At 43.8% G+C, this 24,797-nt stretch overlaps 1 protein-coding gene across 2 annotated transcripts in view; it reads right to left on the reverse strand.

Annotated features, from left to right (window-relative positions):
- DCC (DCC netrin 1 receptor) overlaps positions 1-24,797 on the reverse strand; it is a 563,445-nt gene that overhangs the window by 338,700 nt on the left and 199,948 nt on the right. For both annotated transcript variants that reach the window (XM_080371917.1, XM_080371916.1), the window contains exon 2: positions 14,716-15,036. In XM_080371917.1, the coding sequence (XP_080228043.1) occupies positions 14,716-15,036 (321 nt within the window). The remainder of the gene's footprint in view (positions 1-14,715; positions 15,037-24,797) is intronic.

Here is a 24,797-nt window from a genome sequence, read left to right on the forward strand (position 1 = left end):
TGAATTATAAACCCATGAAAATAAGAGTTTGTAACAGAAACGCTCACAGGCTCTCGCCTACAGCTACGCTAGTGGGAACCACGGTAATAAAACAAACACAATCACTCACCTTGTTTTACCAGATTTTTATTGCTGTAGAGAAAATTAAGGAACTTAACATCTTGCTCCCCACTAAATTGCTTTTTCTTCCCCAGACCTTTTTGGTGTGCCCTTTGCGATACCACTTACTTGTAAACATCCTCATTTTTGTCTGTGTATTAAAACACATGCATTTGGCAGCTTAGATTAGGATTTTTCTCTTCTATAGCATCTAACTTCCTATCTGGCCACTTTATTCTGAATCTTATTCAAATTAAAGCAGGACTATTATGCAAGGCACAAAAGTTCAATCTGAGTAAAATCTGGGAAGGATTTTCTTTTTTGCATGAAAACAACAGCATAATAAATGCTAATCATTATAATCTTTTCAAAGTGAAAGCTTTTCAAGAGTATTTTTGCATTTACGAATATAAAACATGCTTCCAATTTACATTCTAAAGGTTTGCATAGAATCCAAGATGAGAGATGGAAAAGACCTATATGTCATCCCTTCAATCCCCTGTCAGTGCTGGATTGTATCATCTGCTGGTAAATATGGAATAAGAAGGTTTAAGAATTATACATTTTAGCTTGTAAACCCGTAATCATCCTACATCAATCACAGCATGCAGAGAAATTCGGAAACCTACGTTTCTGTAGCGCTGTGTGTCAATCAAGTCCCCCGTGAGCGCACACATCAACGACTTCTCTTGGTCGGATAGAGGCACCAACTAGGGTAAAGAAACCTGACCCTTTTTAATTAAATTGCTTGGATGATGTGTTTTATGGAACTTGAAAATTGACCCAGCTAATTTAAATCTCTCTCCCCTGTAGTGACACGGTAGCATCACAACTGACCTATTTCTAATTTGCCCAAGAGAGGTCATCAAGGACAAATGAGAGGGTTGTAAACAGCTTCTCTCATCTTATTAAACATCACTTCTGCAACGTGTATAGATTTCAAGTAAGCAAGGTCAAGAAACCATTAGAAAGGTTAAATTGGAAACATGAGAGCATGCAAGGTGGTCACAAGATTGTTCCAAGCCAGAAAATTAAATTAACCCTAAAGCAATCCCTGAAGGTGACTACATCTTCGTTACTTTTATTAGGGACAAAAATCAAGAAGTAGGGGAAGACCTATCGAAAACAAGATGCAAAGCACCAGCTACCCAGGAAGCCTTCCCACTACTGAATTTCCCCCACCGCCATCTGATCATGTGCATTCAATATTGCATGTTCACTTTTCACCAGCAATTGTCGCAGTTTTACCAATAGAGATGTCAGCATAAGGCAAGCGGATCACGTGGAGATACATTTTAAAAACTGCTGCACTTATATTCATCTTAAAATGCAGCGCACACTCATCCAAACGGGGGATCAGAGGAATACCGCAGGCAAAATAGCACTTCGACATCTAAAGAATATGCTTACTCAGAACTTGGTCAGCTAAACCAGAAAGAGAGCCAGCCAAAAGCATTCTGCAGGACCCTCTGAAGCAAATTAAGTGGTACAGATGACTAAGTCGTCGCTAGAAAATGTACTTTCGTGCCTGAAATGATACTTGCTGAGTATATCCCAAACCCTTCTGCTCTGGCTAGACCCAGCTCTCTGAACACTCAGGAGTTCATGCTCCTTGAGAGAACCAGACCTCACAGAACCACCCAGTTCTCCAGACACGCCAAGGAACACCTGACAGACTCCACAAACATGCCCTACAGTCACTTTTCATTAAAAACACGTAAAAACAGGCCCCATCCCGAGCGACTGCAAGGTACCACCCTTTGGCTGGACTGTCTTGCTGCTTCAGGCCAGGGTAACAGAAACTCCTGGAAAACGCGTGCAATGGGTTCACGCCCCTCCACCAAAAACTGTCTGAAACACAAACCTCCCATTGCATTTGCAAGAACTTCAACAAAACAAGCACAGCTACTTCTTCCTCTAACAATGCTGTAATTAGAACAAGCATCCCACCTACACCCAAAGCACGTGTCATTTCAAGTACAGAAGGTACCTCCCAGCTCCAGAGCCCCGCAGAGGAAGAAGATGAGACTGCAGACACATTCCTCCTTAGCAGATGTTGGCATTCAGGATGCCGGCTCCTACAAATCTCACTGTTTGGCATTTAATTCTCCCCATTCACTGTAAATGACACTTAGGATCCAATTCATCATTATAAATGATATTCCAAGAGCCAGGTCCCTCATGTTCAGGATATGCAGGGTGAGCAATTTAAGTCTAGGTTCACTGTGAACTCTAGATATTATATCCAACCACCCCAAACTACATGACACCGAGTTTGAAATGTAATACCAAATTACACTGAACTGCTCGTGGTTAAGAAAATAACACATTTCAGCACACGTACCCAAAGCTTTCCCAAAGAAATAGCTCCTTCTTCTGTGATCTTATAAGATAAATACAACTATAAAATTATCCGGTTTTCCTGGTCTCAGGATAAAAGTCCTGATCATTTATACGACATTAGACATGCATACAAGATGTTTACATTTTAATCCTTGTAATAAGTATACTACACATCACCTGCAAGAACAGTTTCAAGCGTCTCCCCATAACATACGCTTTTAAAGCACGTACAAATATCCTTCACTTTTCCTGCTCCCTGTGCCATCAGACACTAAAGACCCTGCTGTTGCATAAGTGTGTACAGCCTAGACATCCCAGTAAGCAACAAAAAGGTAATATACTTATGAAAATAATGTATTTGATAGTTTAATCAGGTTTCTTTAGTCCAAAAGAGGAAGGACGAGGGATCTGATCAAGAGGTCCAACAGATTTTTAACCTACGAGATTTTAATTGAAAAAATTATCCCTCCTTTGTTCTTGGTCATAAACAAAAATATTAGATCCTATTCCTTCGCATTACAGAACACGTAGGTTGGACATTAGAAAAATCTGTTGGTGTATATCAGTCATCACAGCATGGGTTGGGTTGGAGGGATCTTAAAGCCCACCCAGTTCCAGCCACTGCTACGGACAGGGACACCTCCCACCAGCCCAGGTGGCTCCAAGCCCTGTCCAACCTGGCCTTGAACATTTCCAGGGACAGGGCATCCACAGCACCTCTGAGCAACCTCTGCCAGCGCCTCGCCACTGCCTTTCTCCCCTTGATGCTGGCGATGGTCAGACAGCAGCTGAGCAGGAATTTCAAAGTCGCAATTTTAAGTGCTAGCAACTAAAAAGAAGTAAGCTTCCCTTTATTTTATTTTAATTTTAATCTATTCTTTATTTATTTTCCCCAGTTGTAAAACTGGGGTAGCATTGCTTCTGATAGAATTATTCCTATTTTTGCTAAACATTTTCTATACTAATAGACTGACAAATGCATCAAACACTTGCATAACGTGCTGAGAAAGGCTCATAGGAAACACATGAGAACTCAGACTCGTGCAAATTCAGGTACGAGCACCACTACTTCCAGAAAACAAAAAAAGATCATAACTAGAAACCTTAAAGTGGGGAAAAAAAAAAATTGGCCTAAAAATCTAGCAGGTCCAGAGCCCCTGAAAATGTAGATGGTGTAATTGGAGGTAAAGAAGGGCAGAAGTACGAAGACCCAGCAGCAGCACAGCATGCCCTGCCAGCCGAGAGCAGGAGACCAGCCCTGGGCAAGGGGTTGCTCACATGCTCACAACAGCAAAATGAAGGGAGAAGAAATGCTCCGAAATGAAAACCACCTCCTAAAGCCTGAACTTGAAGCTGACGGCACCAGGAGCTCAGTGCAGGTAAGTCCTTCCATCACACAAGTGACTGCCACTGGGAGATGAACTGCGGGAGGAGAAGAGATGCTAAAGAAAAAAAAAAAATCTGCATTGAGTAAAAAGGTTTTCAGCAAGTATCAGACAAGCAACAGGGACTGGCAAGGTGAGAGTCATCAAGTTTTTTTTCCCCTCACCAAAATTGCTGCATCTATTACCACCTGGTCTTCAGGAACACAAGCAATGGGAAAGACACTTATATCAGGGGGAAAAAATAATAATAAAAAAAGAACTTGTAAGGCAAGCACTTGTTCTCAGGCTTTGAATGTTATACCCCACCAGCACCTTCATCCCGCGCAATAAAGGACAAAGTGATGACAGCAAGAAAGCTGAGGTTTCATTTCCAGAAGAGAAAAAAAAACAAAAAACAAAAACCAAACATCCTGACAGATCTGTTGGGCACAGTCCCAAGGGAGGCCATGAGAGCCTGCTCACTTAGGGCATCTAAAAACCACAGCAGACGGATGATGGGCAAACACTGTGTGGGAACAAGCCTCTCCTGGAAAGCAAACCCACCAGATGAGCTCCAGGCTGATGGCTGCTCCAGTGCCCGTGATCTATGGCATCCCATTATTTTAATTCACTGAAAATGTACGCCCCTGCTAACCACAGTGCCTCCCTTATCAATCCAATCTCCTCAAGTTCGGCCTAAGTAAATCTCTGCCAAGCACTAAAAATGAAAGTGAAACCTTTCTCCTAAATGAAATTTGCTAATTAACGTTATGTTTCTATGCAGCACAAGGGTAGGAAGAGCAGGGATTGTGGTGGCACGCGTTCCTGCTGAGCATTTCTCACAGCCCGACAACAGAAGGGAACACGGTGCAGAACCGACAGCGTCTGTCGTCACATCACGCACAAATAAAAGCAGTATTGTTCAGTAATGCAGTTCTCAAACCCTTTTTTCCTTCTGGAATGCCGCTTTCCTACAGGTTGATACACTCACCAAACTGAAAATGATGGAAGAATCAATGTGTTGACATAAATTCCATAGTTTCAGCTACTGATTTTCAAACTTCTGTTTTTACAAGCAAAACAGTTACTGGCTCACCGATGTCCATTTAAAAAATGACAAAGACCCCATTTATCCTAGCTCTTTAGGTATCCTAAGCCCCAGGCATTCAGCCATTGCATTTGAAAACACGGGATTGCAAAGAGGCAGGCGATCCTCCCACAGGGCTGCTGCCACCAGAATACCACCGGTCACCATCAGACCCACAAGAGAGGCCAACAAGGAGAGAGGCCCAACCACATCATGTGGCCAGGAGATGCCAGCCACAATGAAGAGCAGCACTGCACTACAGCCTCCGCCTTGGAAAAGGCCACCTACAGTAATTAAAGACTTCCTCTCGTCCAAAAATAACTTCTGCAATGAAAGCAGGAGCTAAGACGCAGATGGAGGGTGGGTAGGAGGAGAAGGTGAAGCAATGAGACAATACATGCAACAGAAGGAGCGGTGGCTTGGCACTCAGACACCTGGCTGCAAAGGAGGGGGTGAAGGGAGGATTGTGGTGTATCGCTCCCTGCAACCCCTGAGAGGGGCTGGAGCCAGGGGGGTCGGGCTCTTCTCCCAGGGAACAGGCGACAGGACGAGAGGGAACGGCCTCACGTTGTGCCGGGGGAGGGTTCGGCTGGGAATGAGGGAAAATCCCCTCACGGAAAGGGTGGCCAAGGCTGGCACAGGCTGCCCGGGGGGCTGGAGGCACCCGCCCTGGGGGGATTTATAGCACCTGGAGATGTGGCGCTCGGGGGCCAGGGGTTAGCGGTGGCCTTGGCAGTGCTGGGTTAACAGCTGGACTCGATATTAAACATCTTTTCCAAGCTAAACGGTCCTATGATTCTATATGGGCAGGCAAAATATGCACAGTTACAGTTTAAGCTTGCGGAGGTGACAGCACTAATTGTCCCACCACCTCCTTGGGGGCACCTCCAAGCAGAGCTCCAGTTCCCGGCTACATGGCATCCCAGCAGCACAGCTGGTAGGCAACAACTGCCCAAGCCAGCAGGAGAAGACAGCACTGAGCAACTGGACACACGAAGCAGGATGAAACATGGTGTCCTGGTACAGGGAAAGACATTTAGGCCAGGAAGACATTTAGGCAATGGAGAACGCTGATGCTTGCTGAATACCCTTTGCTCTGCTCTAAGCAGAAAATAAGCTTTTGAAAGAGTAAGTTTGTCTCAAAGCATCTCTTATTACCCAGCACTGGGTTTCTCCTCAGTCCTCACAGGAGAGGAGAGGGGAACGTGGAGCGGAGCCTTGATGGTTATGAATCCAGAGGCACCTTTGCCGGAGTGACACAATGGGATCCAGCGCCTGGATATGCCTCTGCCCACTGCTCAGGGGTCCTGCAGGACTTGTAGCATTCATCAGATGCACAGAGAGCTTTTTATTTGTGTGGATAAATACAGAGTTCGTTAGTCCTCCTCCTGACAGAAAGTGGACCCGAGAGTAACGTGCCTGGATACACATCAGATGCTGCTCCCCACGGCAATTTTACGGTCAACAACAAAAGTAAAATTAAAAGGTGATGAAAGCGTTTCTGCTTATTATCATGTTGGTGGTTCAGGCACTTGAATGTAAGGTGGAGTATCAGCACAGATGTGTACCTTCAAATGGGGCCTACTTCTTCGCTCGCTCTTTCACAACTGGGGGAACGTCACAGTGGAGCTATTCCCAGATCACAGGGGCAGGGGGAGCAGGGAGGGGAGCAGGTTAATGGAAAGGTTGATTTTTCTGGGGTGGGGAGAACCCACAAAACAAAAAAAAACATGCCCCCCCAAACAAGAAAACCCCAGGAAAATGAGGAGTAGGGAGGATGTCACGAGTGGGAATAGAGCGACGCATGAAAGCCAGAACTGGGTTACCTGAACGGGGCCCATCACAGACCTGCTCCTCCTCACCCTCACCTCCAACGCAGCCCCAAGCAGCTGGATTCTTAGCACACTGGAAGGCACTTTACTTCTAATCATTTTGTAATAGCTAAATAAAATACCTATTTAATTAACCTTTCATAATTTTCTTACCTTTAAATATTTCAAGTTGCATGGTTAAAGTGAAGGTTTTGCAAAATATCCAATTAGTTGTACTCTATCTACACCATACCTAAATAATAACCAATATAATGCTCAGCCTTCTCTGCTTCTTGCCATTTAAGCCCCCTTTCCATCTGATTCTTCACCCAACAGGCTTCGATGACTGGCTCCAAATATTCCAAAGTTTCTTCATTCCTCTTACCTGTTACAGACTGCATAATTTGATATTTTCAGTGATGGGGCAGAAGCTGCCTGCCACGTTTCTTTCGGCACTAAAGTCAGTAGATACACATCACAAAACACAGATAATTCTCTTCAAAACCTTTCGGTACTTCGTGGGAACCGTGATTACAAAGAACCACAAGGAGCCAGTTACTTTTTCCTGAATTTTTACTCGATTAGATAGCCAAGATAATTGTTCTGCTATTCAATGGTCAATTAAGTATCAAAGTAATACAGGCAGGAGCATCTTGCCTTCTTCCATAGAAGTTACTCCCAAGGGAGGGAAACCATCACCTACAGCTCCTGCCCTGCTACGAGAGATCCCATCACAGCTTATCTGGGGAAAGCAGAGTGACCTGCTCCAGCTTGGTATACGAGGCACCTTGGAGCCACCTGAGCTCCACAGGATCGAAGCTAGGACAAACATATGGAGGAATTAAGGATGCATCTCAAAGCCTCTTGCCCAAGAGTGGCCATACAGAACAGAAACCTCGCCCATAGCCTTTCGCCTAAAACAGGCAAAGCAATAACTGTTAACGAAGTTGAAAATTACCATTTAAAGGGAAAAAAAAAAGTAATCAGTGATCACATCAAAGGGACAACTACCTTACTAAATACGCTGGGCTTTGTGGTTAGGGTTTTTTGGTTGCTTAGCTCCCTGCACTCCCATTTTTACACCAGGGAAAGTAGGTGCATCTAATGCACAAAGCAGTCAGAAAACCTGCGACCAAGTGAGTGTGGCATGTAAAGAGTCTAACATTTACCTGATTTCCTGATATTTCCTTTCACTTTTCACATCTCTCTTTAAATACAAACATGCTAATGAGCCTTAATAGCATGACAGAGTATACATTTGTTGGAGTGGCGCATGTGGGTCTTACAAACACAAATGAACATTCAGCAGTGATTGTACGGAGCGAGCACTCAGGAATCATCCATTCCATTAATCAAAAAACTATTAAGCAATATAGGTCATCAAGTGATGTAAAAAGCAGTCCCACAGGAATATATTATTATTGGGGGGGGGGGGGGGGGGGGGGCGGGGGGAGGGGAAAGAAGAAATCTAAAACAGCTAGTCTTCAAACACCAGACTTAACCAATTCCTGACAGGCTCCTAAGTGGTGTTCTGTGCCCCAGAACACACCGTGCATGCTCTATGTAGTCATATAAAATGCAAATATAAAAAGGCATAGTAAAGAAAAAAACCTGTTGGCAGAGTTCATAAACATCCATCTGTTTTGCTGAATTACCTGTCAAGGTGATATGGAGAAATAGTGTGAAATGGGGACAATGGACATCGATTGTGATTGTATATGTCTGCTCAAGGAATGTGGGTATGGTGACTGGTCATGGGTGCGGTGTCTGGTCACATAGGCACACAGCTCTGAGGAGACAACTACAGTTTTTGAGGAGACGCCTGCCCCTCTTCCTCTAACAAAGGGGAGACGGGGAGACGCCTGCCCTTCTTCCTCTAACAAAGGGGCTATTTAAAAAAGAATGAGAAAAGGATGAGAGATATTCCAATGCTATCTAGAGGGAGGGAGTGCTAAGTTTCCTTGCTGGAGAAGATTGGATGGTCACAAGGACATGAATCACCTTTCCTTGCTGAAGAAGATCAGATGGTCACAAGAACATGAATCACCTACAAACCTGCAAGACCACCACATTCCAGGAAACGGACTGATAAGCTAATTAACATACGAAGCGGGGTTTAGGTAACGAATATGTATAGGCGCTAATTGAATATTCATTTGTTTCATTGTATAAATGTGGGACGGTTCGTCACTTCGGGTATGCACGCTTGTGGAGGAGCGATCCCCCGTGCATCTGTGCGCAATAAACATACCTACTTTATAACTTGCGAGTTATAGAGTCTAATTCCGCACGTCAAAGGGGTAATACTTTTAAGCGAAATATTCCAGCTAGAACGTCTGTTCTACAGTTATTAAAGACTTGCCTTTTTTTTATTTTGCCATTTATCAGGAAAAAAAAATATCAATTTTTAGAGAGCCAAAATGAGTTTGGGAGGGAAATGGAGTTTGTTGTAGTTCTGTTCACTACTTCTATTATGGTTTATGAATTCACATTAAATAGCCTAAAATCTTCTGTGATTAAGTATCAAAAAGGGTAGGAATAAAAAGATTAAATCAGTATTGGCTCATTTTAGTTGTTACAGATCAAGTTATACCTCCCAAGTGATTAATGCCTGAAAGTATTTTTTCTGCCTTAGTTAAAAAAAGTACCCCCACGACAGATGCAGGGGATGAGAAATATGCACCACTTTAGACCACATGTTGTTTCCTCTATCCCATACATTATTTCCTAAACTTTGTTATAGCAAGTTCCCCGTGTTATCCCATCATTTGTTAGAAGCAATACCCTGTTGCATCACCCATTCATTTTCATCCTTAGGTCATTAAAATCCAAAAATGCTGGTAGGCAATCGTATCTAATATTATATTCCCTCATTTATTAGCTGTTCTGTGTGCACTCAAATAGATCTTTTGGAATTATCAATGAATTTAGACTACCCTAAAAATAATTCTGTGTTACAGCTTCCTTGCCTTCCCAAGGAGGGGGGGGGGGGGGGGGGGGGGATTAAAAGTTCTTCCAATCTGCCAGGCTCTAACCTTGGGTTCAACAGCTGTCCTACCAACTAGGTGTCTGCTAAGGTCTGCGGTAAAGCCCAAGGTGCAACCACCAGAAATACTACAGAAAAAAAGGATGTAATTTTTCACTTCAGTTACCTTGTCCCTTTGGAGTCTCCTGGTGCTCTGTCTGTACAAGTACACAGCAAAGTTTTGATTCTTACCCACATAATTACAACACATTCCTTGCATTTACTATTTTTTTTTCTAATACCAGTGAAGCCACCTGATAAAACACGGTGGCACGAGCAGCAGTCGCACACTCAAAGCTGAACAACACATTGATGGCGTCAAACACCACTTCAAGTTATTTTTAAATCATTTAAAGGTCTTGAAGCTTGGCTGAGGGGTTTAGGAGCGTCCAGGCTGACCTTCAGCTGAAGGAGAAATAGGACAAATGTGTTTTCTTTATTCTGTGGTACTTGCTCAACACACACAGCTCAGTCCCACAATAAAGCTGGCTGGAATAACAGTTGGAAAATTCCTGCTTTTTCTTCCCGGGATATTAACCACTGTGAAAGTTTCTTCCATGAGAGAGAAGCCTAGAGAGACTGCACAGCGGGTGACACCTTGTGACACCTCCCGTAACACCAAGTTGAAACTTTCTCAACAAAATTAAGTCTTTCAGGAGCTCAAAGGGCAACACAGGCCAGCTGCGCTTTTCCACTGACCTCATCAGAGCATAAATATTTTCAAATTTTGACAAAGCATGTTTTAACTATTTTTCTAGGTGGTTATTTGTTGTGGGGGGGGGGGTTCCCCTCCAAAATAACCTCTTATTTCAGATGGGATTGAATCAGTGGCAATATACCCATGCAAGGAATGGAGTGCTGAAAGTATATCCAGGTTAAGGTCAATTTGTTGGAGGAAAAAAAAAAAAAAGCGCGCTTAAACACCCAAGTGCTACACTTCTGACTCAATAATTTATTGACATGCAGCCCACATTGACAACTGAGAGAGTCTTCAGATGAACTACATGGCTAGAGACTATAGGGAAAATATATATCCATCTGCTACTAGTGATGACCAAAGGCAGGACATTGGTCTCAATGTATCTACAGCTGTGCCACAGTTTATCCATTCTTCGTTTGGGTTTGTGGTTTGGTGGTGTTTGGGTTTAGGGGGTTTGGGGGGCTGGTGGTGGTTTGGCTTTTTTTGTTGGTTGGGTGGGTTTTTCTTTTTTACAAGAAAACAGTTACTATAAATAGTTTTCAACATAAATCCTTTTCTAGTTCTAAGTCACCGCTACATCACACAAAAAATTCCTCTCCCATCACATCAGAGAGCTGGTGTGCACCAAGAGGCTGGATGCTCCAGTGTGGGAAATCCCCCACAAAGGAACCATGGATTCCACTTTTGATCATCCTCTGAAACACAAGCATTTCAGATAAATTTCAGATAAACAGTCAAGCCAGAGCCTTTGAAGGGCTGATCCTGCAACAGTCCATAAACAGAGACAAAGGACAGGTTAGTGAAGTTTCTCTCCAAAACCCTCCTGATTACTAGAAATACCAATAATCAGTAGCCTGTTAACATGGGAGGTTTACTAAGATGCTGGAGAGGGAAGCAGCTCTTAGATTCTCTCCAGTGCCCCCATTTCCATTTCAGCTTGGAACACTTTTACAACTGGAGCACGTTGGGGCTGTAAGGATCCTTGAGATGTTCTTACAAACAGTCTATCTTCCCACACATGGCAGGCTTGATGCATAAAATCCTTGACTGATTAAAAACAGTTTTCATTTGCTACATTTTCTTTATCAGAAGCACTTTAAGTCATGAAAACGTTAAGGGGACGGCCTTTAAAAGGACAATATACTTTCAGTGCCCCTCCAGCAGCCTGTTCCGCATGGAGTTGCCCGTTACCTTTTAGCGGTGACTGCTTTATTAACTGTTAATGCTTTAAAAAGCACAGTGAAATCACGTTCCAAGTCTTTATGGCGAGAGGGAAAGATATATGCCCTTTATGCATTCCAGTGGCGTGGTAATCTTAACCTCCGAAGACATAAATGTTGATGTGTTCTATGGCGCCAAAGAGCACAGTGACTATTTAAAATGCTGTGAACAGACCAACAGCTGAGACGCGACGCTACCCAAGATTAGACTGTAATTCAGGGGAAGAATCTCCTTTTAAAACCTGCCTGAAAAATCAAAGCTCACGATCGTTCCTTTGCAGTTTTGTGCAGAAAAGGGAGACTGAGTGAGGTGAGGATACCTACTGTTGACATCAACAGAGTCTTCCACCCATCAGGAAAGCACAATCACACGTCCCACCATCCCACCACCCACTCCTCTGGATGAGAGCATCGGGTTCTCCCGCCAAAGCCTGTCTGGCAACGATACCTTCTACATCACCCAACAGATCCAAAAGATTCTGTTTTCAAGTGTCAGAATGCTCAACATAGCTCTACCCTATCCCAATCCTTGTCTCCGTATGAGCAGGCTTTTCTGAACATAGGAAGTTTATTTGCTTTGCCAAGCAATGATTAACACAACATACTGGAGTGTGAGACCTTCATTTCTCCTCTTGCCCTCTCTCCCTTTGCTCTGCCGTGTTTCCATCTGCCAGTGCCTTAAGTCAGTGATGTTCTGCCAACATTGCACAGCGACTCCCTCACAAAAAACACCACACACAAACCCACACAAAAATTCTGCTCGCTCAGGAATACATGTCCTTCAGAAAGCAAAGCAGCACTTCTGCTTGAAGCTGTTGCCAATTTTAAATGCCATACACATTAAATGCCACCTTATAGTATGAACCATTTTCACACAATCAGAAGAAAAAAAATTAAAAATCATAATCAAGGTCAGAAGACCCCTACAGAGATGGTCTAAGGGCAGCTACAGCAGGTTGCATTGCCTTGTGTCCAACTGGATCTTGAGTCTCCAAGTTGGAGACTCCACAGTATGCCTGGGCAGCCCATTTCACCATGTGATCACACCTTGAAGGAAAAATAGTTAGGTTTAAACAAACATCTAGTATTTCAGTTTGTGTACGTTGCCTTTCATCCTTTTCACTGTCTTGCCAATTCAGAAATCATTAGCAGTTCTTCCAGTTTCAGCCAAATAGTTGTTGAGCACAGTAAGCCCCCCCCACCCCAAACTTCCCCCCCGTCACTGCAGGGATCAGGACCTGCCATGCAAAGCACAGTTCTTCTGACGAAAAGCTCAAAATTACACAGCACAACAGGAAACTCACATATGCGCATTCACTTAAAAAGAATAATTAGAGTGATTTTATTACTGGTTGCCAACAACCATGATCAAGTCCAAGTAACAACTTGAACTGGCAAAAAGCCCACCCTGGCAAAGCCTGGCTCCATCCGAGGGTGAGACCTGACAACAGAATGGCCCATTTCTCCATATCTGTGGGGCTCCCCATCCCCTGGGCAGGGACCATAGCACAGGAGTACACTCACAGCTGAGGATGTGAGGTTAAAAGACCAGATATTCAGACAGAAAAGTGGTGGGAAGGAGGCAGGTTAGGAAAGAGCTGAGACTCTTATTAGCTAATTTGAGCAGGTATCATGAAAAAAACATGTGCCTTTTCTAAAGGGTAGAAAAGGGTTTAGAAGAAGGGAAGTGATCTTCAGTTTAAAGGACCTTAAGACTGGAAAAGGCACGGAGTTCATGAGGGATACTGGAGAGACCAGCTGAGAAGAGAGCTGCCTGGGCTCCCTCCCACAGGAACCGGTAAGAGTTTAAGAAGATCCAGGATGGCCAAAAGTTGTAGAGCTCCTGGGCCAAACTGGATTGAACCTATTTTATTTTCCTTGCCCGTGTTGTTCAAAACATGGCAGGGCAGCAAGACTAGCTAGAGCATAGACTGGATGCCCAGAGAAAATCAGCCAGGTAAGACTGAGAGCTTCAACACAGCCTGCCTTCCAACATTCCCTTAACGTAAACACACGCTGCTCCTTCGCATAACCCACGTGCCTGAACAGCTCTGAGCTCACCTGTGCTCTGAAGGCACCAAATGTTCTTTTGTGTTGGGGAAAGGATGGACATTTTACTCTTTTCTCAAGGTTACAAAGGCAGTGCCTGGGGATGCTGCGCAATCCTCAGCAGGACAAGGCAACCAGGGCACTCTTGAACAGGTTTAACTCAGTGACCTGCAATACACAGTAGCTCCCATCCATCCAACAAGCAGAAACAAAAAGCATCCCCTTAGAACAGGCAACATTCTTCAATAATGGCCATAAAGAAAATTATGCTGAACTCTCGCACATTTTAGTTAGTCTCAGTTACCACATGATTTGGTGTTCCTTGGAAGGTTTTATTTCAAGGATTCCCAACCATTTTTCTCTCCAATAATGAGATGACCGAGGACTTGCTACATCCTTCTACAGGCTGATGAAAAGGCAAAAGACCCCTTGAAAACGTCAGACAAGCATCTTTCACAGCAGATATCTATATTAAGTCAATGAGAAGCCACAAATGTTCTCAGATGCCTGGTAACAAACTTCTGTTCCCGCTGCCATATACTTATACAAGTGCTTTAAAGGAAATACAAAGAAGCTGCCAATTCCAGCAAGCTGCATAATGAGTTCTTGTCTATGAAAAAGTCCCTAAACCATAAAATTTGTACATTCCGTGCCCTACAGAAGTTTGGTGCTTTTTTTTTTTTTAATCTTCAATTCAAGAAAAGCAGTTAATTTCTAACTTCAGAACTTTCATCTGTTTTGGAGACAATAAATATGCAGCAGATAGAGCAATGAAGAGGTGATTAGACATATTTAAACAAGAATAATACCTTGTCAGAAATAAATTACTGTCACAGAATTGTCATATCTAGCGTTACTTCTTTTGAAGAGAGGAAAAAAAAGAAAACCCATAGCACTTGAAGTGCTTTTTACATACTGGGGTTTTTTTTGTCCTTTTTTTTTTAAAAAAAAAAAGGAAAGCAACTTCCCACAAAGAGTATTCTTAGCAATCCAAAAAGTAGGACTGTTTCTCCCTACCTGCTACCATGACCTTAGCTGTCCGACTGATGATAGCTCCAATGCCTTCTAGAGATGCTTCACACTGGTAGACACCTTCATCTGGCTTGTGGTGCCTGGAGTGGACTATGTTTTGTATCAAGAGTGATCCGTTGGCCAGCTGCTGCCTCCTTTCGTCAACCGCCAGGTTTAAGAAGACCGCGTCTTTCTTCCATTTAATAACTGGGGGTCCTCGGTCTGATTCTGCGACACAATTCAACAGCACGTTGCTTCCACGGATGGTGACAGCATCAGAAGGCTCGGTCAAGAACCTCAACGATGTGAAAGTCTTGATCTGTGAACCTGAAACAGCAAAACCATAAGATACGAGGCATCATGGACTTGCCCATCCCACCCCACACAGGGGGGCACCTCCCAGTGCATCCTCTGGTTCCCAGACAGGCTGCTCCCCAAATTCCCAACTCCATCCCAGTACCACTGTTCCATGCTCCAGCACAGGGGGAACAGAGTTTTGGAACAGCTGCATATGAATGCAAAAATGGCTTTTTTCCCTCCCCCTCTTTATAAAGCAAAAGGATTCATTTGATGAAGCAAGTGAAAACAAAAACTTACATGATAAGGAGCCTGATAAAGATCCACAAACCCTTTTATTTCTTAACTATTTCAATAAATAAATGTTTCATTTCAAAAAATATGATTTCTACTTTGTACCTCAAACCAAAGCTTTCTATGAATATATGTATAACAATGCATAAATAGCTACTCAGTATTTCCTTTATAGAAATTAATTTTATTGTCAAGTACCTCATTCCACTCAGACACTAACCAAAGGGGCCAGGTACCAGATTCCGCTTCAAAGCATATAAACAAGAGTTGTGGCTTCAAATAAATTAATAAGATCTAGCAAAAGGAGAACACAAGAGTTGGAAGCTTCAAGTTGTACAGTTTCAAGCCCAGTAACAATAGCACCACAAGAACTCGGAATAAAATCTATTGTCTAATGACACCAAGAAGAACAGTCTAATCTCGATTTGTTTTTCCATCTGTCTTAATGCTCCCATTCCAGCTACTGGAAAAAACACATCAAAACTACGACCCAAAGCTGCACATCGGCACATGGCACTTTTGCTCCAGAACACGGGTAACATTACAGAAATATATTTACAATGGAGTTACCTTAAGAGTTATCTTAAGCCCGTGTTACCTTCCCTACTCCCAAAGGCAACTGCGTTCTGTTGGTAAATCACAGGGCTTCTGCTTGGACATTTATTTACGCCACCAAGACTTGTAACACAGTTTAACACAGCTGTTTATGACAGCATGTTAATGATTTTATGCGGCTATTATCACAAGTAAATAATCCACTGCTGCAGAAGAAATGGGGTTATGACAGCTTCCAGTGCAGCAAATGCAGAAGTTACAGAAGTTAAACAAAGATTAACTTTCTTTTCATGCAATTACCCTTGCAGTTCACTTGCAATTTCAGCTATTCACATCCTCTGCAAAAGGCGTATTTAACTTAAATTGCTTGACTACAAGGAACCTAACAGCTTGAATAACCTGGAAAGCTTTCTGAATGTGAGGAAAATTCAAATCTTCTTGGAAATATTATTCCTGAAGATAGAGGTAAAGGTGACACCTTAGAAATTGAACAAAAACGACCATGTCTTTTCAGAAGATGTTGCTTGGAAGGGTAAGAATCCAACAGCCATGTTTTTGTAGAAGGTCGGTGCTGAAGGGAAAAAAAGGTAGAGAAGTACTTGAAAACCCATTACCACCTATTTGCATGAGCCCAACTACAACATTACACCTGAAGTCAGGGCAGCCTGGAGAGCTCTCCCAATACCACATCATGGCATTGCACCCTTGACTTCCCCAGAATCTTCTCCTCCATTTCTACCTCAAGCAGCAAACACTAAACCTGACTCCTCTAGACCAGTGTATAAGGAATACACTACATCTTATACAGAAACCTATTTCAGCACCTAAAAAAAAAAAAAGTAATTAATTTCACAATATAAGCCAGGATAAACAGCTGCAGCCTTCATTGAATTAAGGGAGAGAAATCTCAGACTTGATGAGATCCCATCACACCTCCCACCTACCTTCTAGGTGCTTAAAACTAAGGACTGTCACCTGAAAAAAAAAAAAAAACAAAAAACAAAAAAAACACACACATGCCAGAAGATCCACATATGAAATTAAGAAGAGTTTTAAACTTGCCACAAGAAACCAAGCTTTGCTAGCACAGCTCGTAAAGGCTCTTTGACCACACTGTAACAGCCAAACTGCCAAGACTATTTCAACACTATGCTTCAAAAAAAAAAAGCTTAAAGTTTATTATTGGGGGCTTCTCCCCATGGAAATGTGAATTTCTGAGCGAAGATTTCCGTATTAATTTTATCTTCACCAATGACAGCGCATGCTTAGGTGTGGACATCCATACACATACCCTGAAACAGAACTGAGCCTAGGGAAGAATTGCAAAAAACCACCAAAAATTGCAACCTCTCCCCCTACTTTTCCTGATGGTAGGTGTACTTTGAGGCTTAAGGCAAACCTAAAAAGCATGTCCTTGGATCGCTTCTCTCCTATATAGTACTAGTCTTGCTTAAAAACACCAAGATTTCAGTTGGTGCCCCAGCCCCAGCCACGCACTGCCCCTGTGACTGCCACCCCAGGGGCAGGCAGCCAAGGAAGCGGGGCAAAGCACCCCACACCCACGCTGCTCCTCCACACCCTTTGGGTCCCTGCTGCCAAAACTCCCTGCACCCCAAGAAGGTGACCAAAACAACCCTCCAGCTTCAGGATGCCTTTCCTCCCAGGGCACTCGCTGCAGCATGTTTTCTCTTCCCATGTTTTGCAGACTGGGGAGCGTCACTTCCAAAACTGCCTCTCCAGCTACTATTGCACGGCTTTTTCAAAGCTGGAAAGGTAAAGATGATCAAAATGTTCTTTAATATCCCTCCAAGCCCTGAGGCAGCTCCTTTGCCATTGCACATTAGGGTGTCTCCTCTCTCAAACAGCTGCAACATCAAGCTACTTGGCCATCTTCATACGTGCTCAGAAACGGACCAGTTTTAAAAGAGATGCTAAACCTACAATTTAAGCCCCACTGCAATAGCTCAACTGAAAGAGAAGGCAAGGAGAAAGAAAAAAAAAAGGCGGCACCCAGGCAGGAGAAATAAACATTAAGAGCTCTACTAAAGTTGTAGAATGTGCTTGCGTTTTTCACTCCCAGCTTTTCTCTCAGAGGGAGGGGGTCTCTCCCTGTCTGTTTGTTTGTTTTTGCCAATGCCCTTAAGTTTTCCAGCAGCACCTACTTGCAACCCCTCAGAATTCCGAGTCATTAAACAACTAAGAAAAGGCCATGGACTTCAGTAGTCACAGAGATGTGGAAAACGCCCTTGTCCACATCTACACCCAGCCCCAGGCTGATGCTCCCTAGTTTACAGAACCCAACCTACACCCATAGTGGTTATTAACCCTTTCATCCACCACCTGCACCACAGCAGGGACATCCTTGCAGCTGCCTGGGACCCCCTGCCTTCCCTGGGACTCCCTCCCAGAGGCTTTACAAGTCAGGATAAGAAAGGGAAGCGCCCTTATAGTTGCTCCACCTTCTACATGCACACTCACAGCTCTCTGTTAAGGTCCAGCACTCTCACATTTGAGGACTTCAAGGGTGTTAAAAAAGAGTCCTGCAAACCTGAGCATCCTTTAGCCAAAGAAAAGAGGAAAACGAAAACGTCAGGTGAAAGACCCCCAGCGTCAGTACCTCACTGCTTTAGCCACCCAGATGTTACCCTGTGCAATGACCTGCTTTGTGAGACAGGAATAAAACTAATGAGCTTCTTGCCCCGACAGGTAACATCAGAGTAACTTCCAAGGTTATCATTCTCCAGGCCATAGAAGAAATTAACATTTAAAAGATGATCTCCAATGTGCTGCTTAATCAGTCCCTTGCTTTGAATCCTCCACTTTCTGTTCCGGCTTTGTGAAATGCCATCTTCCAGGCTGGGTTTTTTTTTCCCCTTCATGTTCTGCATCAGTTGCTTCCATTATAGAGAGGGAAGAGATGTCACAGTTGCAAAAGCATTTGACTGGGCCACCCCTGGAGCCTTCTTCTTTTTCAAATAAAGATTAAGAAATAAGACTTCTGCACACAGACCATTTGAAATCCGTGGATGCAGAAATACCCCCCAAGTCTAACTGAAATTTGGTAGCAGAGCACTGTAGCTGAACTAAGTCTATTACAGTGAAGTGTATTTATGGACACTCAGAGTATACATTTTCTCAGAGGATTCCCCCTCCCCCCCCCTTCATCTGCAGAGCCTGCATATATTAGCTTAATGGCCAGGCTACTAAGCATTTATTTACATGCTTAGGTAACGCAGCATACACAGCAAAACTTGATACAGTTTTGTCTGTCTGCCCAAAATACATTAACATGAAGCTTAATATATATTAAAGAGGAGAACTCTTGTTTTAATGTTTTTATTATAACTTATGATGTGCCTTCTGGGGTGCTAAATATTTCATTTCAGCTCTATGAAATTTTGAAAATCTTGCCTCACGCCTGCATTAGATGTTCAGATGTTGAAATAAAAACTCCTGCTCCAAGAAATGTACAATGCAACACACAAGCACGTGGTACACTGCAACACTGTTCAATTTTTATGTAAAAATGAATACGTAATTTTTATCAGGACTTTGTCATGACGTTCCAAGATGATTGAATATTTAAGTTGTGCTATCACAGAATTTTGGGCTGCATTGAGGTAAAAGTGCTTGTAACAACTACTCCATTATAACTCTGGCATATTCATTGAATTGGTACAAACACGTGGCAACCGGCCGGCTGAGTTTTACTTGAAAGCTTTAGTTTGATAAAACCAAGGTGTTCGCGTGGGGGGTTATCACTTAGGGTAGTCCACCTCCACAACGCAGTATCCCACTGCTTACACCCAGAGTGCCCAAAACATCAGTTACAAAGAACTTTTGCTGGGTATGATTGATGAGCAACACCTAGAAAAAGGGCTTTATCAGGGCCAAGTCCAAGAGCACAGAATAAATCCATCATCCTGTGTTCCATGTTCAAGACACCCTTCTATTTTAAAATCTGTCGCATAAAGCAAAAGTAAATGAACCTGTTCGCAAACCAAACAAGCCAAGGTCCATGTATATGAGACCAAGTGACCCACATGCAACACTTGGGTTTGCCACATCACCTCACACACTCAGTGCTCAGATGTAGCCAGGCCGCAGAGGTTAAACGAACTTTGATGGAATGAGCGTGCACACACTCACAGATGCTCCTTTCCACCACCCCTCTGACTACTGAGGGCTCTGAAAGCACTTAGTGATTGGACCCCATCTGACTCCTTCCCCAGCAACAATACTGGGGATAGCCCACTCAATGGGAGAGCAGCTCCATAGGTGACCAGGTGATCTATGGCCACAAATGGGGCACTCCTTCCCCTACTCCACCTGGGCTTCTCTCACTTCGGCTCCAGCAAGTCGGAAGATGCAAGAGCCAGCTTGCCCTACTGACCCTTAAAAAGAAAAATCACTCTCCTCTGCTAGATCAGATTCCTTGGAACTGAACATCAAAGCACAAGGCAGAAGGCAAGAGCACAACTATTGAAGAAAAAAAGAACGAGGCAGCCGGCAGCTGCCTGCTGTTAACCCGGTGTGGGCAGAGAAGATACACTGGCTAAGCTATATAAAATTATTTCAACTACATGCACCCACGGTTTGCTTGCCAGGCTCGTGCACTCAGTGAAACTCTGTCTGTGGCAGCCTCTGGAGACAGAGCTCGTGGTCTCGGAGCAGATCATCTGATGCCAGGGGCAGGCACGCTTGCCTTAGCACAGTATGAGTAATTCTCAGTGCCTAATTTTAGCCAATTCAGTGATGAACAAAGTCCAGTCTCCCCAACCAAAAAGCCCTGCAGTACACACACCACTTCTTCAAGCTTATAAACCAATTTCAACTACCAGTTCACGGGAACAAATTCAGAAGATAGTTATCCCTGGAACAAAGCGAAAGCATCATTTTGCATACAGCACAGAGGACGCACAGCACATCTGGGGAGGACTGAGATTTGTTCACAGCAGCAAGATAACAGCATCTCTTCTGGTCCAAAGCCTTCCAGAACTTCAGGTAGCAGCCTCTGCAGACCTCACTGCTATCTGTGCAAAACCTAAAGAGAGCCTGGTGTTTTCTTGACGACAACAGCAAATTGGATTTTTATTTTGAGCACCCAGAGAAAACTGCTGAACAATGAATTGTGCTGACTTCACAGTGCATTTTTTCCCCCCCCCCGCTATGTGCTTTTGCTTCAAATGCTTTAATTACATTACCAGAAAATCATATCGTTTGCTGGGTTTTGTCAGCTTGCCTCGATACAACCAGTACCTGCACTTGCCAATTTGCATATATGAGTCCCACAAAGAAAGAAAAAAGATACAGCACTGCACCTATGGACAGAAGCCCAGCATCGTTGGTACTTCCCATGTATCACATTTAACATACTTCTCAAGATTAAAGAAATGTAAAAGCATAGCCAACATGCAAACTCCTGGAGAATAACTGTTCTAAGGCATCTGAAAGTAGTATTACCGACTAGGCTATTACCATAATTGTGAAAAAACCCATTAAGTTTTCAGCAAGGTCTCAGGAGAAGCCTCCAGCGGAGAGAAGGCTGTGTTAAGTTTGTTTCCAAGGTACGTCACATCACCAGCGTGTTGCCCATTTCTGCATTCTCCTCAGCAGATACCGTCTTTCTGATAAAGAAATTGCTCTCACAACCATTAAGTAGATATCCAAAACATAGCACGTTTCAGCTTTGCCAATCAGAAGTTCCAAAATAGTGGATTTGAGGAGTCAGCTGAACATGGCCCTAGGGAACAGGGCTGAAACTCCATCCCGACAGGCACAGTATGCCAAAAGCTGCCTTCTCTCACGTCTCTGAGACCTAAGTGCAACAGCCTCGTCTAGTAAGTTATGAAAGAGATATTCCCCCACTGGTTCTTCAAAGCTCCAGCCTCCTCCTGACAGCACTTCCATCCGCTGCATCCCACAGATGGGTTTCGGTAGAAGGGATTCTACCCCTCTGCTCTGGCGAGACCCCACCTGCAGCGCTGCATACTGCTCTGGAGCCCCCAGCATAGGAAGGACATGGAGCTGTTGGAGCAAGTCCAGAGAAGACCACGGGGAGGATAAGGAGCTGGAGCACCTCTGATTGGGAGGACCGGCTGGGAGAGCTGGGGTGGTTCAGCCTGGAGAAGGCTCCAGGGAGACCTTTGAGCACCTTCCAGCACCTAAAGGAGCCGACAGGGAAGCTGGAGAGGGGCTTTGTACCAGGGCCTGTAGCGATAGGACAAGGGGGAATGGGTTTACACTGGAAGAGGGGACATTTATCCTGGGTACTGGGAAGGAATTGCTCCCTGTGAGGGTGGGAGGCGCCGGCAGAGGCTGCCCAGAGCAGCTGTGGGTGCCCCGTCCCCGGCAGTGCCCACGGCCAGGCTGGGGCTGGGACCCACCTGGGCTGGGGGAGGTGCAGGGGGTGGCCGGGGGGGCTTTGAGGTCCCTCCTGACCCAAACCATTCTGTGATTTCACAGTCCAGACCAGCAGAAAAAGACAGAAAAAAAGCAGAAGAGACACCTGGCTGCAGATACAGGACTAAGTGAACAAAGAGAAGTAAGTTTTGGGTATGTAACTGTAGAGGCAGAAAACAAAACAAAAATCAAGTCAACTAAATTATTCAATCATGTTATTAGACTAAGTCACCTAGATAACATAAAAATGCATGGGGGAGAGGACAAGATCAGGACAGAGCAGTGAGAAACACTAAGAATAAGGAGGAAGAGAAAATCTCACCACCACCCCCAGGCAGCGAAGGAATGAACAGCCAAGAAGCTTCGAGAAAGAAAGGAAAGAAAGGAAGACAACAACAACAACAACAATCAATCCAGCACTGAATCCAAGCCAAGCAGAAGGCAGCTGAAAGGGTAGAGTTGAGTGGAATATAAACACGAAAAGGCCCACAGATCTGGCCAGATGCAGGTTTTTACTAGTCATTGTGGAAAAAAAGTCAGGCTGCCCAAAGGAGATCTAAGCCCACGGAACAGACATCCCTGCTCAGATGAATGGGCAAAGGAGAGCAATAGCTGGAGAAGGCAAGGACACAGAAAGGTATGCAACAGAGAAAGAAAGATGTCAGGTGAGAAAAAGAATAAAGAGCAGGATGAAGAAAATGAGGAGAGATAAGAAGTTAAAATACCAAATGAACACATTAGTTAGTGAAAAAGAAAATCCCTTGGAAGAGCTTTAAGCCAGAGAGACAGGCAGAAGGAGCAAAAACAAAGCCAGTTTTTCAACAGTTTGATTATTTATTTTTTTTCCCCCTGAAATGGCGATGCATAGGGAAAACAGATCCAAGGAAGAAGTGAAAGTGAAGGGGATTAAAACCAAAAAGAAACACAAACAAAAACCAGACTCCATGAATGACAACTCTATGCTAAATTTATGAGCATCCTAGCTCAGACCAGCCTATAGCACAAATGCTGCTGCTCAAACACACATGGCAGCGCTCGGAATAAACCCACTTCTGGGTAAGACAAAACATTTAGACAGGGGGTTTTTTGTTTTCCTATTTGTTCAATTCTTAAATGCATTCCTCCTTCCTTGGAGGCCATTTAGTAATGCAATAAATTAATTTGTACTTTAGGGTGAACTCTTTAATCCTTTTTGTTCTCTCCCCTCCCCATCAAATGCATACTACTCAATTTGCATGCATTAGCATAATGAAACATTAATTACATAGTATTTTGGATAGGACAAGCATAGAGCTTCAATCAATCTCAATAACTCGCATCAGGAAGGTGAAAACCATTGCCCAAGCTTATCAGGACAATATAATAGACACAAACAATCAGCAGCGCCTGTTGCGGGTGTGATTTAAACCCGGCATCCAAAACCAAAACACATTCTGAAATTTATAAAGAAAGTAATAAATATCAATTACATTAATGATACACAGACAAATTGTTTTCTCCTGGTTTTGTTAGAAACTAGAACCGTGTTTGCACTGAAGGATGAGCAGGACTGATCTGGCACATCCCACCCAGAGAGCCGGTTATCTCCTGCAACATATTGGGTGATACCACTGCCAAAAAACCCATGCACGTACCCGCCAGCAGCAAACTCCTATGACTTTACAGAGTCTGTTCTAGTGGTTGGTTATCATCCCATCTGCAGCCTTGCACAGCATCTTCAACGTACCAGATGCTACCGCTGTGCCTTGGGTTACACGGGGCCCCGTCTGCCAGGGCAGGTCCCATGGTCCAGAGCGGCCACCCAGGGCCCCGCAAAGCAAACACCAAAAAGCACTTTACAAGTGTGCCTGCATCTCCTGATGCGTACCCAAGACCCCCAGGTAAGGAAATAAGTTGGTGGCATCCTCCTCCCATCACCGTGCACACAATCTCTTTATTACAGTGTTCTCTCTATTCCCATTTACAAAACAAAGACAGACAGTTTCTCGTTCAATACTTAAAATTAAAATTCTCCCACTTCTATTTAGTGAAAGGCTTCTGGGAACACCAGAATGCTGTTCATTAAGGAAACAAACTGCAGTGCTACAATAATGTATGTGAACATTAAAGAAACAAATGGGGACTTCACTGCAGATGTAGAGCCCTTCCCTCCTTGCACAATGGAAGCACACAGAAAAGCCAATGGACTGTGTGCCCTGAATGCATCATTTCAGCTTTTTGAAAAACCCAAAAGAATTAAGATAAAAAAAAAGTCTAATCTGAGCATAATCTGAGTCATAAAACATCCAAGAGCAATCGAGACTGCTGTTGTGAGGGATAACCAATGAATATCAAACTGCTCCCATCACACTCCCTTAATGCATCAGCCTTCCCAGCAGAAAAAAAACACTCCATTTCGTTTCATAATAAATCACGGTTTCCTTGTTTTACTTTCTTTTAACTCTGTCTCAGCTACAGTAACAGAAAAATTGAGAGGCTAGACTAGATGACCTCCCGAGGTCCCTTCCAGCCTAAGCTATTTTATGAGTTGGGGGGGAAAA

Source organism: Falco punctatus (genome assembly GCF_963210335.1).
Source record: "Falco punctatus genome assembly, chromosome: Z".
Taxonomy (NCBI): Eukaryota; Metazoa; Chordata; class Aves; order Falconiformes; family Falconidae; genus Falco; species Falco punctatus.